Raw genomic sequence first — 16,831 nt, forward strand, 5'->3', positions numbered from 1 at the left:
CACACTGTTTGGAGCTGTCTCCTAAAGCTGTGGTTGGAACATGACCTTACCACCAATGCTACAGCTTGGCTCTCCTAAACTGCCAAGTGATTAAATCATAAATATAGACTTACAGTAATCATCAATAAAACATTTTTGCACGCAGCTGAAAAAGCCAGTAGCTCGCAAATCAAAGATTACATAAATAAGCAACAGATAAAACCCAATTTATATTCAAAGGATTCAATGAGGCGCTTTAACCTCTGGATTTTTCAGACACAAGAAAAAATCGAATTAAATACGGCAGCATTCGTGTGGCATTCGCCACGTCACCTTGGCAACCACGGCCTATATTATGTCCAGCTCCGTCACCCTTTTAGTCACTCCAACCATACCATTCCCTCACCCACCTCTGCCTTTGAACCCCCAGCTGCCCCCACTCCCTCCCCCCTCCCCCTCCCCCCCTCCCCCCCCCCACAACCCCCCCCCCCCCGCGTCCGTCCTCCCGCCTCACTGGCCGGCGGTGCTCACTGTGGTGTAGCTGAACCGGGACACGGAGACGCCCATGTTCTGCGTGGCGTCGTCCTCCCCGTCCCGGCCCATGCGCCGGCCCCGCCCCCGGCCGCACCTCCTCCCGCAGCAGCGCGGCGCCGGCCCGTTGGGGCAGCAGCGTGCGAAGGTGGCGAGCAGCGCCTTGCGGAAGCGCGTGTTCATGAAGCAGTAGATGATGGGGTTGACGCAGGCCGAGGAGTAGGACAGCAGGTGGATGAAGGAGATGGGCGCCCCCGAGAGGGCTCTTTGGGCGGAGTTCAGGTCGAAGGCCTTCCACGTGTTGGCGATGTACAGGGGCATCCAGCAGAGGAAGAACAGCACCACGATGACGATCAGCATGCGGATCACGCGCTTCTTGGCCACCAGCTTGGCCTCCGAGGTGTTGGTGCGAGGGCGCTCGGCCTTTGCCTTGGACGAGGCGCCCGCGCCGCCGTTGGCGGCGGCGGTGAGGGTGGAGAGCTCCACCGCCGGCGGCTGCTTGGCGACCTGGATGTAGCAACCGTCGTCGTCCTCGTTTCCGTTGGCGACCGAGGAGTTGTTGTTGTTGGCGCAGTTCTTCAGGCCTGTGGAGCGGATGTGTTTGTGTGAAAAGCGTCATCAAAAAAGCAACTATTCTCATCGACGGTGCCTCTTTTTGCGCGGCACCACAGTAGCTGTACACAAGGAAATGATTGGATCTATATCTCACCCATTGCCTCTCGGTTCTGTCCCAGCTCAAACTGAATCCCCCGATACAGCTCTCTGGAGATCAGACCGTAGGCAACGATCATCACCAGGCCGGGGATGAAAAACAGGATAAACAGAAGTAGCATGTACCTGAGGAGGACCGGGAGTAAAAAATACATTTAAAATAAATTAAAAAAAGATTAATAGAAAACCCCCACAAAGCAGTGACTTTGATCTTACTGGCTTTTTATAGCCGTTCTTTATCTTTTGATCACCACGCACGATTCCGCCGTTTCAAACAATGACAGACGCTCCCTGTCGTGTAACCCTGGCGACATTATGGGTATTAGTGGACACATGAGAGGTGCGAGGAGAGGAAGATCTCTGTGATATTCTAATGGCTTTGTGGGTGTCCTTCTGAACGCCTTCCTCGCCGCCCCTTTCATCTCCTGGCACCCTTTAGCAGTTAGGGAGCCTCTTACTAACAGCCTCTCATCCCAAATTCTTTTCATCCTGCGGAGCATTTGATGGCGTCGCTAATTCCGCCGACTAAATGTAGCAACAGGAAGTGGTACACAGACAGGATGGAAACCCCAGTGTGGTCTGGAGGGGTCTTTTGATCCAGATCATGACTGGCGTCAGCGGTTGGCTCTGAGGGGCTGAGGGGCATGTGTCAAACACAGGAGCGAGCGTTCGCAGAGTGACGACATTATTTCCGCTTCTTTGAATGCGGATAATAACACTGGGTAGAGTATACGACATGAAAGCCGCACTCAGAGAGGACGGCCATCCACTTCGCTGTGATTTGCCGAAGAAAAACCCGTCTAAGAGACAGAGAGAGGCAGCTGAAAGTCATCATGCAGTATCGACCCGGGATCAAACAACAAACCGTTCATGGTTTCTTTGAAGGCCAACTCTATTTTCCAATCCCACTAATTAACTGGACTTCAGCAAGTCTCCAATGTCTTGTTCCCTCTCTCTCTCTTTCTCTCTCCCTGACTCTTCCTTCGTGTATTGCAGTGGGTTTGACAGACAGTGCCCTGACAGCAAAGTCTTCGAAGTGTAGCCCTTGACCTGAAAAGGAAGAATGTAGAGAGGAGAAAGGTCTACACTGCTTCCAAGAAGATTCCTCTGAGAGTATCCATCTTGGTTTAATTGCTCTGGTCCTCCATCTCACAGTAGTTTATATAATGGAAATATAAATGTTATGGAAAGTCCAATGTGGCCAAAACTAACTAACCGGAGCAGACCTTTCCTGATAAAAGAGGGTCCGTAATTGGAAACATTAAGGACTGGGAGGTGGGAAAAGGGTGTTCCTCATTTCAGACTTTAGTAAAGTCCTTAGAGGAGAATTCTCTTACAAACTCTATTGCCTCAAACCACACAGGCAATCCAATCGAACACAACTCGTTTCCAAACACTCCATAGATGTACCTGAGGGAATAATTAATATAAACGGGGAATACATCTTCAATGAATTGGACATCAATAGGCCAAATACATGGAACACAAATCATTGAAAACCATATTGGCTCCAATTAGAGTGCACAGCAGCAAAGCTTTGGCACAAGCTATAACAGAAGAAAGCAGCCATTCAACAAGAAACAAGGACCCTGAAGGTCTTCCCTCACCATGCCTGCTCCAACTCTTCACTGGGCCTGGTCAGACGGCACATGTGGCCCATGGTCCGGTCCGCCTTGGGGAACGCCCTGAGGACGCTGAACACTGGATAGGGCACCATGATGACCAGCGACAGGGCCCAGGTGGCGGCGATGACCCGGTAGGCGTGGGAACGGGTCTGCCAGGAACGGGACTTGAGGGGATTGCAGATGGCGCTGTAGCGCTCGATAGCGATGGCCACCAGGCTGAAGGTGGAGATACTGACGGATATCCCTGAGGAGGAAAAGAGGTAGGATGAGGATGTTAGCGCTGGATAAAGTCAATACGCAGAAAATTAAAGAAACAACGGTGTCAGCAGTGGTCCAATCCTTCTGGGTGTTTGAGACGCACTACTTCCTATCTCACACTGAAGTGGGGGGTTGGAATGTGTCTCTCCACCTCATCATCAAGTCCAGTCATGGAATGGGGATTCGATTTGAACACATGGATATTCAAACGCTGTAGGAGAGCTCCATTCTTTCACTCGGTGCTGGATCTCTGTTTTTATTCAAACCTCGAAAACCTAGTCCGACTGTGTTTGACTGAAAATCCCCCAGCCAAGCCTGTGTTTACACAATATGAATATGCATGATCTGCAGTGTGCGAGCGCCTTCAATGAGCAGTCTCGTAGGAAGTCATTTACAGAGACAAATAACGTTAATAAAATGCATACCTGGGCTCGACAAGCAGCCATTACCCACAACACACCACTCCAATGAAATCACCTTGCTAATCCTCTCCACTCTACAAAATCCACAACCTCAATCCCTAGCCCACTATCAGGAACACACACACCGGTTCACGTGAATTGGTCTTCTTTGCAGTAGAAAACGTTTTATTCTTGAGAAACAGACAGAAAAATTAAGCCGTCCGGGGCTTGAGTTATCACGTATTTCTAAGAGCTTTACCCAATTCACTGCAGTGTTCTCGTTAAAGACAACAGCAGTGCTACAGTCTTCATATACAAATCTCCCTTTTCCATCGTAAAGTTCTCTCAAAAACATTGTTTTTAGCTCCAGACATCCGCCAGTGTAGAAAACTCTCCCTCATGGGATCACCCCTTGTAAAATACCCTTCGACTTCATAGAGATTGTGCTGCTTCCAAAATGTTTTCCATCTCCCTACACTGGACCTTCCCTTATTGTCAAGTGGGTTTGAATGTCAGGAAGCTTTGAGTACAAAAGGGCAGAGGATCGAGGGAAGGCTGCCCTGTATCTACTTCAGTATTGGCATGCTGCCTGCTCTTGTTGTTTCGTCGCAGTGCCCGAGTGGAAGACAACAGCAATGCCTCAAATCTTGCTGAGTCACCGAAAGGTCAGCCAACTAAACCTCATCATTCAAGATACATTCCCTCTCGAGAAATCCTTCAGAATCTATTCCGTCCCCCATTAATTCTTCTCCCATAGATTATACAGAGTGTGTGAAAAAGAACAACAGACACGGCGGTTTTATCTTTCCTTTTCCGCGAGTTGGCAGAAAATTACAATGCAGTTCAAGAGAGCAGTGGAGCTTGCGAAGTTGAAGCACTTTGCTTGCTGCTTAGACTCCTCTGAGAGCAAAGACTGACAGTTTCCTTGCAGTTGTACTCCATTGGCAAGCATACATTAAAGTCCACTTCCGTAGTCGTGTACTCGTGAAAGGAAGGTGGTATGTATCCGGACGGAGTAACAATGATCTTAGGGGAATCAGTCAGACAGTCATATGCCCAGCGAGCACGAACACACACACTAAATAATAGATCCAAAAACAATGGCCTACACGAATATCTACTGGCTACAGCGTAGCTGGCTGGTGGTGTAATGGTCAGACAACAATTGATGACTTTGCTCAGGCTACGCACCAAAATCGATTGTCGAGGAGAGTCATAATGGTCCTGTGCATTGATTGGTTTGGCCTGATCGCCAAAGGGCTTCTATTTTTTAGATGAAATGAAGGTTAAGGGTCCTACTGCTCATAAGATGAAAGCGGTGAACAGAATCCAAACACCGCAGACATACACTGCTCTAGACAGAAGCCTTAATTGGGAAACATCTAGCAAATCCCTGGAAAATACGAGATGACTGATTCTGTGATACTCTCACAAGGGTTGGATAGTGAATCTCTTTGTTCTCTTTCCTTAATCTCTCCAACAACGTCTATTTCTTTCTTTCTCTGACACTCCCTCCCTCTCTCTCTTCCTCTCTTCCATCCTCACTTTCCCGCCCTATGTGCTCTTCCTCACAGCTAACAGTAAACATAGAACAGAACCCTCGACCGCGGCCTCGCAAACCGCACACGCCCCGCACCCCACGACGCGGAGGGGGAACCAAAACCCCCGATCTTACCCATGAAGTAGGTGACGATCTTGCACATGGCGGCTCCGAAGATGAAGTCCTCCAGGATGTTGGGGATGAGGGTGAAGGGCATGCAGAAGACGGCCATCATCAGGTCGCTGAGCGCCAGCGACAGCAGGAAGCAGTTGGTGACGGTGCGCATGCGCTTGTTCATGACCAGGACGTAGATGATGAGCAGGTTCCCGAAGACGCTCAGCAGAAAGATGAGGGAGTAGAGGAAGATCCGCATCTCTGAGAAATGGGGGGAGGGTGGGGGGAGGGGGGGGGGAGATAGAGAAGGATGGAGAGACAGAGTGGCGGTTGGGGGAAAGGGGGGGAGGGGAACGGGACCCCCCCCCCCAAAAAAAAGGGACATTTGTTAATCAAGCAGCTTCGTGAAAATGAAAACAGAGTCAACCTGGCGTCATGGCCGGGGGGGGGGGGGGGCACAATCAGCCGCGGTGTCCGCGCTCGTCAGCAGCGAGATGAGCGTCACCGTGGGAGACGGCCGTGGGGCCCCCGGAGGATGCTCCGGCACCGCTGTCGCAGCATCCGGCTTTGAGGCTGCGAGGATGTGACGGGACAGGGTCATCGCTGGCCATGTGCCGAGCTGCTGGGACAGGGGGATTAAGAGAAGGGATGAGCACGGAGACATGGCTCCCAAGGTCAACGCCGGGTTCAACCCTCATCCGCGATCCCACTCGTTCTGTCATCCGTCCACTGCCATCCTCTGAACCATTGAGCCACTAACAAGGGCTAGCTCCTTGGAGAAGCCTGAGAGGTTTAGGGTTTGTTGGGGCCTCCCAACTTCGGGCTGAGACATATTGGGAATCCGCCATGGTGAGGTTTGTTGGCAGTAAGCCAAACACGTTGTAATTGCTAATCTATCTAATTCTAGACTTCGAGCTATAACTCAGGCAAATTGTAACGACAAAGTAGAACATACCAATATTGCCCGCATTGTTATTCTAGTCAGGGAACAACGTCAGTGGGAAAAAACAAATACTTTCTCCTGAGGATCCATCTCTCAGCAACCCCTCGCATGTCTAATTAGACAAATTTTTCAAGTGCTGACTTCGGTTCTTGTTTTAAAGCAATCCATCCATGGGTGAGAACTGTCATTGGATTAGTCTAGACAGAACTGGCCAAAATAAACAAACAAAAAACACCAATGTGATTGTGTCGAGCACTACACAGTGATGCATGACCCTGCCAAAAAACTGGTCATTAATTGTGCTTGAAAAAGGACATAGATGACGCTGAGGGCATAAATTAAACCAATTAGTCTAGCAGAGGTGTCAACTGCTTGGGGCTATCGTTGGCCCTGTGGCATACCTTCTGGTCTGATTATCAGTTTCAAATCTGGTTATCAGTTTCTGGTCTACTTATCCGTTTTGGTCTTCTTAAACATTTTTGAAACAGAAGTTTCTTGACATGTCCTTAATGTACTTATATACCCAAGGTTTCTTGTCAACGATCAATATGTACATTTGTAAACAGGCAGTTATGTTTAAGGGACCACATGTACATGTTTGCAGTAGACTCAACGTGATCGTTTGATTGCTCAACAGCAGGAACGGATCCTTGACTTGTGGTTTGTTGTACGTCGCAGTGGGACAAGTACAGCGGAACAGTGCCTTGCTGTATTTCACTTTTCTTCAATCAATTTTACACAATAACAGAAAGCAATCTAATCCTGTTTCCATCTCTCCCCCCCTGGTCCATTTTAGGAGGCCTTCATGACATGAACCGTATCAGAGAGAAACGGTTGATACTGCAGGGAGGATGTCTACGACTGACGCAGACACCCACAGCAGCACGGCAGCTTTGCATCACCAGGGGCACCTAATGGCTTTCTTTTTTCTATTCCAAGTCGAAGACCGTTACACACCTGTTCTCACTGCACCTTCTAATTACTGTCAACTACCTATTGCTGCATTCTGATTACCCAACTTCACCAGTAACAATCTTTTCTAGGATAAATCGAAGGGTTAAGTATACGTTGCTGGACTGCGAGGGAAATGCCGTCACGCACACATGTGCATCTGACGCTGAAGACATTGTGTCATCCAAATATAGCTATTCTACCCATCCTGATGGCGTACTTTGATAATCAGCCCATCTAGGGCCTAGGATAGTCACGTCAGAGGATGGGTGTGCCTCCCAATAAAAATGATATACACAAAATTCCAGATTGCATTGTAGATATCATCGCCATGTACTACATTTCATTATTGTGCAGCTCAGGGCTTCTCTGGTACAGAGAAAAAGCTGCATTTCGCTCGCCAGTCCTCTCCAACAGCCTGAGGACAATCACTTTCCATTTATTTGAGATAGAAGGGGCTTTATCTGTGGCTTTATGAGATCAGAAAGAGGATCTTTTATCTGACACCAACAGACAGGGTACACAATTCCTTCAGATATCCCTATTACTGCTCGAATCAAAGTAAAACAAGTCAAAGTTCAGTTGAAGACGGCTGGAGATCTCTATTTTTACTTCAGTGTACGTTTAGGGCTACCATGACACCAATAACATGAATAAATGGCAATAATTTGGTATCGAAGATGATGACGATGGTTGGAAAGGGTGACGGCGAGGGGCATTCTTTGGTTGTTGCACATTTTTATGATTGCGTTGGTGCTGATGATTAGATGAAAATATAAAAACGGTGACAATGAGGAGTACAGTGATATTCATGTGCAGAAATGGTGACGATGCAGCCATTCCTGTCAGAGAATGGTCACTTCCAAAGGGTTGTCAACGCCATGGAAATGTTGCAGTGTCACCCAAAAAGAAAGAAATATATAGAGATAGACAAACTGATACTGACAGAGATAGAAATACAGTAAAGCAAAAGTGCTGAGTGAAAGAGAGATGGTACTGTATGAACACAGTGACTGACAGAGAGAGAGAGAGAGAGAGAGAGAGAGAGAGAGAGAGAGAGAGAGAGAGAGAGAGAGAGAGAGAGAGAGAGAGAGAGAGATAGATTGAGATAGGGATGAAGACAACGGAGGCACTAACTCTTTGAATTCAAGTGAATTATTCAGGACGGGTCTCAATTCGGATACTGTTCCAGCAGCAATTACACGGACAGCCCGCCAACTTTCTTACACAGTATATTTCATCCTGTCATACTGGGGCTTTTTAATACCATTTTGTCAGACTGTGCAGAAGGCAGGGCAGCACCTAGGGAGTCAGATGGCTGAGCGGTTAGGGAATCGGGCTATTAATCAGAAGGTTGCCGGGTCGATTCCCGGCTGTGCAAAATGACGTTGTGTCCTTGGGCAAGGCACTTCACCTTACTTGCCTCGGGGGAATGTCCCTGTACTTACTGTAAGTCGCTCTGGATAAGAGCGTCTGCTAAATGACTAAATGTAAATGTAAATGTACCTTGATGAGGTACTCAGTTGCTATTGCCAAATGCAAAATGTCTATCCATTGATAGATGGGCTGCCTAATCCTGTTTCTGGAGAGCGACCAACCTCGAGATTTTAACTCCAACACAAATGTAGCGCGACCAATTCTAATAATTACCTGCTTCATAAACTAAATTAGGTTAGTTACTGAGTTGGGGCGAAACGCCCAAAGGAGGGTAGCTTCCCAGGAACAGGCAACCACAGCCCTGCTCACACTTCACATAAAACAATTACACTAACCAGTTCTGGGTAATAGAACCAATGCGCACTCTAGAATATTGCCGTAACAAAAACCGAGATCCAACCAAAGTCAAACTACGACTTTGAAATATGCACCCCTTTTCTTTTTCTCCATCCATAACAGTATTATTGCTTCATGATCCGTGGTAAGCGTTTAGACCCTGTGGTTTCTTGGGACGCCCCAGATCTAATCTTAACAAACAACCACAGTCCCTGCAGAGCTGGAATCTCATCAAACGGAAATACACGATGGAATGCATCCACCTGCGCTGCAAACTAGACCGCTTGTGTACGCGTGAATAAGCCTACCTTTCTGCAGCGGAGTTGGGGATCTTAAAACGACAGACGCATTGCTACAGGTGGTGTTGGTAACTTCCAGGCTCGTGTTTGAGGATGAGTTGCTCTGTTCTCGTAGACAGTCCAGGAATTCAAGCACACTGTCATTCGACGTTTGTGAAGCCATTGTTGTTTGATAATGAATTGAAACGATATTAGGTTTGAAGTCCAAAACCTTTTTACAATCTTCGTTTTAAGGTGCAAATGAAAGAAAGTCAACTAAAACATCATGAATATTTGCACGGACAGTGAAGATGAACAAAATAGGCAGAAAAAGGCCGGTCCATTTATAATGTGAAAAATAATTAAACCAATGAGTGGCATCCAGAGCGCACTGGCATCACTTTCAGTGACTTGCGCTCTGATGGTAAAGAGGAGGTAAGCTAGTGCATTTACTCTCTCTCTCTCTCTCTCTCTCTCTCTCTCTCTCTCTCTCTCTCTCTCTCTCTCTCTCTCTCTCTCTCTCTCTCTCTCTCTCTCTCTCTCTCTCTCCTTCCCTCACTCTCTCACACACACAAACACACACACATGCATGTACACACTCTTTAGTGAGTATGTTTTAGCATGGGAACTAGGAGACACAATGCCACCCAGTGGTAAAATGGGAAAGTGGGAAACAGTATCATGGTATCATCAGTCCAAGTCCTCACTGTTACTGTCATTTTGTACTCTATAGTCATTTTTACTACAGCTACTGTATTCATCTTTCAAGACAACTGATGACAAAGGATGTGTCAGTCACAACACTGTGACTTGGGACTAGTCAGTGTCCAGAATGGACTGAAACAGGCCATGTTCAGGCCCAGACAGACTGAAGCACAGAGTCTGTGTGGTGTCTGTCTGGGTGGAAGAATGCCCCATAGGCTGAGAGTTTCCCTTCATCAGAGGGAATTAGCTCCCATCTCTAATCTATCTACTTTCCTGTCTAAAGCTGAAGAGGTGTGTTGTGGACTTTCCTCCATGGCTCTACAGTGGATGGAGTTTCAAATTGTTGGTTGTAAATACACACACACACACACGTACATTCAAAAGAACTCCTGTAGAGATTATGATTAGGTTATGGCTATTAATATTTACAGTGAACAAAGTTTACAAAGTTGTCGAATACTTCCATGAAAAAAGGATATCATTTATTTATTGACATTTTATGACATTTCAGTTATTTAAACATATAATTGAAAGGCAGAGTAGAAAAGACACACTCCCCCCAAAACATTTCCCCTAAAAGTATCCCAAAAGTTTACATTGATATCAGCATCACCAACCAAACAACATTCACATAATCCTCATCAATGCCAGTGAGCGAGTCAGTCTCTACTGCCCTCTCAATGTTAGCTGGATTGTCTTCAGGAGTTCCACATACAGCCTGTAAGGCAGTGCTCTCCAGTGGTGGGACAGGGGCACTACAGGTTTTACCTGCAGGTCACAGACACGTTGAGGATTGTAAGTGCTATGCCACCAGATTTAATGGCAAGACAAAACAACATAAATAAATGTGAATGTTATATTAATTTATATATGTTTTACATTACAAATGGAACCTTAAAAAGGTTTTCTGCAAATGGATATGATATTTTGCACAACATACAAACTTGGACTACAGCAATCCTGGTTTACTAATGGAGCAGTTTTAGGTAACCCAGTATAAGGCATCTATTCAGGTTTTATTCATAAATAGAGGTGCTGGTAGGAGTTTACTTTGGTTGAGAGATGAAATATGAGACTTTATAGTAATACTGTACTGTACCTTTATCCCTCATTGCCAAACACCCAAACAGAACCATGCAGACCACAATGAGTGCCGCAAATAAGACTATCCGTGCAACGTGCGCTATGTCATGGAGTATTTCTGAGGGAACAGACAAAGCAGAGTCAAAACAGTTTAATTTAACCATCTCAGGTGTGTTTTTTAAATTGCATATAAAGATAGTTTGGACTCAAGGTCATGAAGAATGCCTGGTCCACACAGGGGTCTAGAACAGAGGATTTTGAAGTCTCACCATCAGCTAGATTGTGCCCATTCTGTGCATTACCTGCAATTGTATATCATTCAGTGTTTCCTTTAGGATTTTTTTTTTAGCAGTGGGGGCAGGTCTGTCCGTGCTATTCTCCAACATGCACTCTAACAATCATTGCTGATAGACGGCCTTTTGTACAGCCCTATTTCTGATACCGTGGCGGCAGAAATTAACAGAGGAAAAACTGTAATCACTACCCTCTTACTTACCAAGTACAAATCAAGTTAGTGAACTTTAGGGATGTGGATGAAAGAAACAATACATATATCATAAAGTTTAGATATAGTTTCACTGTATGTTTATGTGCATGCAGGAGTTAACTCTTTCTGTCTCCAGTGGGACAGAGAGCACTGCTCTGTCTTACTTGTTTCTGTCTTCTCATACAGAGTAGTGGTGCTGTCTGATCTTGTTTCTGTCTTCTCATACAGAGTAGTGGTGCTGTCTGCTCTCTCTGAAACACAATAACGGGTACCCAGTTACTTTAATACTAGGGGGTTTCATTCATGCTAATAGCTGCATTTGTTGCTCTTGTTAGTTATGTGAAACAGGAAACTGCTTACCTGAGACTCTGATCTTGATGTTATGACTCACGGCAGATCTACATTGACACCTGTATTGACCTGTATCGCTTGTAGATACATCTTTCAAAATCAGAAATGAGATCCCTCTGTTGTTTGTCAAAATGTGCCAACAAGTTGCAGTTAGAGCAGAGAGTATTTCTGAGGGAACAGACAAAGCAGAGTCAAAACAGTTTAATTCAACCATCTCAGGTGTGTTTTTTTAAAGTGCTTTCAAAAAAGTTTGGACTCAAGGTCATGAAGAATGCCTGGTCCACGCAGGGGTGTAGAACAGAGGATTCTGAAGTCTCACCATCAGCTAGATTGTACCCATTCTGTGCATTACCTGCAATTGTATATCATTCAGCGTTTCCTTTTTTTTAGCAGTGGGGGCAGGTCTGTCCGAACAACAACCCCCCCCCCCCCCCCCACCCCCCCAGCCGAAACAAAGCTCACTAGATTTCGGAGCGGGTTAATGTAATAGTCTACTGTCTAATAGCTAATGTAATATCGCACATATTTTCGTCCAATTTCCCCTAAAGCAATAAGGTTAGGCTACTTATAGACACCCCTTCCGCTCATAAAGTATGTTCCAAATGGCATAAATGCTGCCAATTAATAATTGACGTAACAACTTATTGTAAATGGTCAGTAGCCTATCGATTAAGGTAGGCCACTCTAAAGCACGTGTACACTGTGCTTAATTTGATCTTGACATATAGGCTAAACATCCTGTAGCAAATAATAACAATAAACCCACTATTAATTACACTACAATGCTGCGTAATACTTCAGCATAATAATGCACCTAAAATACAAACGTGAGCATGGTCGTTCAGCAATCGCTATCGAATCAACAGCCACGTACAATTTAGCTAGCAGGTGAAGAATACAAACAACGAAAATCACCAGTTAACTTAATTTAAATGTGCATGAACTATAGACTAATACAATAACAGTGAGTATCTTTTTTCTTTCTCTCCCTTTTACCGCCGAGACGCGGCGCGTGCCCGCTGGCGGTGTGAAACGCGTGTCCGTGCTATTCTCCGACATGCACTCTAACAATCATTGCTGATAGACGGACTTTTGTACAGCTCTATTTCTGATACCGTGGCGGCAGAAATTAACAGAGGAAAAACTGTAATCACTACCCTCTTACTTACCAAGTACAAATCAAGTTAGTGAACTTTAGGGATGTGGATGAAAGAAACAATACATATATCATAAAGTTTAGATATAGTTTCACTGTATGTTTATGTGCATGCAGGAGTTAACTCTTTCTGTCTCCAGTGGGACAGAGAGCACTCCTCTGTCTTACTTGTTTCTGTCTTCTCATACAGAGTAATGGTGGTGTCTGCTCTTGTTTCTGTTTTCTCATACAGAGTATTGGTGGTGTCTGCTCTTGTTTCTGTCTTCTCATACAGAGTAGTGGTGGTGTCTGCTCTTGTTTCTGTCTTCTCATACAGAGTAGTGGTGGTGTCTGCTCTCTCTGAAACACAATAACGGGTACCCAGTTACTTTAATACTAGGGGGTTTCATTCATGCTAATAGCTGCATTTGTTGCTCTTGTTAGTTATGTGAAACAGGAAACTGCTTACCTGAGACTCTGATCTTGATGTTATGACTCACGGCAGATCTATATTGACACCTGTATTGACCTGTATCGCTTGTAGATACATCTTTCAAAATCAGAAATGAGATCCCCCTGTTGTTTGTCAAAATGTGCCAACAAGTTGCAGTTGGAGCAGATCGATTTAAAGGACTGCAGTTATATGAAAAATCCAGTTTACACCATGAGACCACTGGTTGTGAGTCATTGCAGAAGTGAATGGGGCACTCAATCAACATGTTCTCTCCAGATGAAGCGCTCATAACTGTATTCCGACGTACTCTAATCTCTCGCCAACATTCTGCTTCTTGTCCTGGAAATCATTTTCATAAATGGTAATAAATCCCATACACTGTATGATCATTGAACTCCTCTGTGTTTTTGGGTACAAGAATGGATATTTCAACTCATTACCTAAAACATTTGCTCACCACCCTTCAATAGATCTAGGGGTAATACATTTCTAAATGTACTGCCAATATACCTGTGTAGCAAATACTGTATCTAATATAAGCCTACTTCCTTCACAATAATAAACTGTAAGGAAAGATCTAAACCGTTGTAGTTTGACAAAGTTAAGTTTAAAAGAACTTGAGTAAAACAAGCCTTGAAGTTTAAAAAACAATAAATGTATACCTTTAGTTTTCATACCCAAATGAAGAACCATGATCCCAATGAAGAATTTACCAAGAGAATTATTGAACATGACTACAGTTATAGTACCTGTTGTTTGCATGTGAGAGTGAAAGAGTGACAGGCACAATGACACAAAGGCATGGACTGTTCTTCAGACGGATGTGGTTAATCAAAAAGCAGATGAAGGTCTTATATATTAGGGACAGTCATACTTCATTTACATCTGCTAAATTGATATTGATAATTATTACAAATTCCATTTTTGTCAACCATTATAATTATGTAAAGACTTCAGTATAGGTTGTTTATAAGAGTTATTGGTTCACCTCACCTGTTCAAGTGTTCTTTCTGTCACTATATTGATTATTGTATGATATGAATAAATAAGGTAAGTAAGTAAGAAAGGTTTTTTCTGGGTCAAATAATTCCTGACAATATCAGCACATCGAGGCGAACAAGAAATATCTCTCTCGATGAGGCGAATTAGCTAAGGTAAGATTTATTGATTATACCTATTATACTTATACTGCACCAATTATAATTAACTTATGCAAACACTTCCATCTCAACAACATTAGCTTAAACTCATTAGCTTGTGCCATTGTGTTGAAGGAATGTGTTAACATGAAAATCATGGTTTGTGTAATGGTGGGGTTAGACTACAATACAACTGGCCCTCTGTCTTCACCTCACAGGGGCATAACAAGCCACAGCACATCCTTCTCTGGTCCTGCATTCTATGGTGTGGGTGGATTTTCTGTTTCTTTCCAAATACCTTTCTTTCATTTCATATGCGTTCATGAAGCAATCTCTTGAACAACTGATTATATTTCATTCTGCCTCCAGAAAAACGCAAAAATACTATATTGAAATATATGATATTGATTTAAAACTGCGCTCCAACCAACAGTAACTAGAGCATCTACCGTAGCATCAGTTGCCTTTTCTCCACTCTGCTACTGTGCTCCCCCCTACAAGTGGTTTCCTGTCCTGCGTTGTGGTGAAGAGATATCTGCAGAGCCCACCATGTTGAGAAATGATCAAACGGCACATTGACTGAGGAAACAGAACGTGGGCCTGTGTCAGTGAGCAAGAACACAGAGGTCGACACTGACAGCAACACAGTTACACCAACTTTTAATCAGCAAAAGCTCAAACCAATTCCTTTACACAATGATGATGCTTAACTTTGTTATGATTTCTTGAGCAAGAAAAGGATTATCACAGAATGAGACGCATGAAGAACTATTATGTCTGATGATGTCTAACTTGAAATGAGATGAGAAAAATACATTCAGGTTGAATCTGTGATAAGGGGGGGGCTGTCCAAAAATAAGCCTCATCATTCATGTCTATTTATCTTGCAGAACACAAGTCTAATCACAATGGACCTGCCACAAATACAACACATTTATGAGTAAAACAATTTTGTGAAATATTTAGTATTATCTCTTGTGAAAAACATAAATCCTATGGACAATAGAATATATTGTATGTTGTGAGAACACACTTTCTATGGTGTATTCAAAAACAGTACTTAAGAAGTACTACAGATACTTTAAGTCATAAATTAAGATATATTATGTGTTTTAAATATACGTGTATACTACTTTGAGTGAGCCCCAGATAGGCAGAAGGGCCCATACAGTCAGGCTGGTATCAGGACCTCTATTCAGGCCTCCATTGTTTGCATTCTGCTGGCTTTCTTTGGGGGCATCTGCAAGGGAAGGGATTCAAGAGAGATTACCATTGGAAGTCAAGGGATTAAGTAGTTCACTGACAATGTACACTTTAATAGTACAGTAGTGTGGATCCGACAAGCAGTATACAGTATGAACAGAGTAAAAGATTTAGTAATGAGCACTTTTAATTAAAATTATTATAATTTCGGAATCTTACAATAAATGTATTTACCGAAAAACACAACAATCTACCGTGTTTTGTTCATCATTGTGGACGTTACTGTATGTCCAGTGACTGACAGACCTACCTTTGACGGTAATGTTGATGAAGTGTCCCATGGCTTTCCCACCACTCTCACAACGAGCAACACACTGAAAGAGACCTTGGTCTTCAGGGGCCAGTTGAAGGAACTCAGTGACAGTCTGTCTATGCCTGAAGGGTCGAAGGTGTGTCTCGTTGTCAGTGGTGAGGTACTTTTGGATATCAGTGAGCCCAGATGGTTTTTCTTCAATAAGTTGGTACCAGGAAAGGTCAAGTTGGCCGAACACTGTGAAGTTATAATAAGTTGAAATAGCCTCCGAAATTAGGTACAGACTGGAGCTGGAATTTCTATTTCAAATGCCATTTCTCTTTACAAACAAACGTGTACAATAGGCTTATGTAATTTCTTTTGTACCTACAGTTTTGTATATACAGCCATCATACCATTGTCTAAGTTTGATTTAATTTCAGCATGACAATTGTTTGATTTGTAGATGCTGTACACACGTTCTAATTAGACATTGCTCCAGGTGATGTTGGTAACTTCCAGGCTCATGTTTGAGGATGAGTTGCTCTGTTCTCGTAGACAGTCAAGGAATTCAGGCACACTGTCATTCGACGTTTGTGAAGCCATTGTTGTTTGATAAGGAAGTCCAAAACCTTTTACAATCTTTGTTTTAACGTGCAAATGAAAGAAAGTCAACTAGACCCAGACAGACTGAAGCACAGAGTCTGTGTGGTGTCTGTCTGGGTGGAAGAGTGCCCCATAGGCTGAGAGTTTCCCTTCATCAGAGGGAATTAGCTCCCATCTCTAATCTATCTACTTTCCTGTCTAAAGCTGAAGAGGTGTGTTGTGGACTTTCCTCCATGGCGCTACAGTGGATGGAGTTTCAAATTGTTGTAAAT

At 44.2% G+C, this 16,831-nt stretch overlaps 1 protein-coding gene across 2 annotated transcripts; it reads right to left on the bottom strand.

Moving 5' to 3' along the window:
- Positions 1-489: 489 nt before the first annotated feature.
- cckbra (cholecystokinin B receptor a) lies at positions 490-9,288 on the bottom strand. 2 transcript variants are annotated; one of them, XM_067260673.1, is made up of 6 exons: positions 9,135-9,288; positions 8,820-8,830; positions 5,181-5,418; positions 2,829-3,090; positions 1,220-1,347; positions 490-1,094 (listed from the first exon to the last, which is right to left on the bottom strand). In XM_067260673.1, exons 1-6 carry the CDS (start codon positions 9,286-9,288, stop codon positions 490-492), a joined length of 1,398 nt encoding a protein of 465 aa, XP_067116774.1. The 2 variants fall into 2 exon arrangements, with proteins under 2 accessions (XP_067116774.1, XP_067116775.1); XM_067260674.1 differs by lacking the exon at positions 8,820-8,830 and having other exon boundaries at positions 5,181-5,420.
- Positions 9,289-16,831: the final 7,543 nt, after the last annotated feature.

Source organism: Osmerus mordax, chromosome 22 (genome assembly GCF_038355195.1).
Source record: "Osmerus mordax isolate fOsmMor3 chromosome 22, fOsmMor3.pri, whole genome shotgun sequence".
Taxonomy (NCBI): Eukaryota; Metazoa; Chordata; class Actinopteri; order Osmeriformes; family Osmeridae; genus Osmerus; species Osmerus mordax.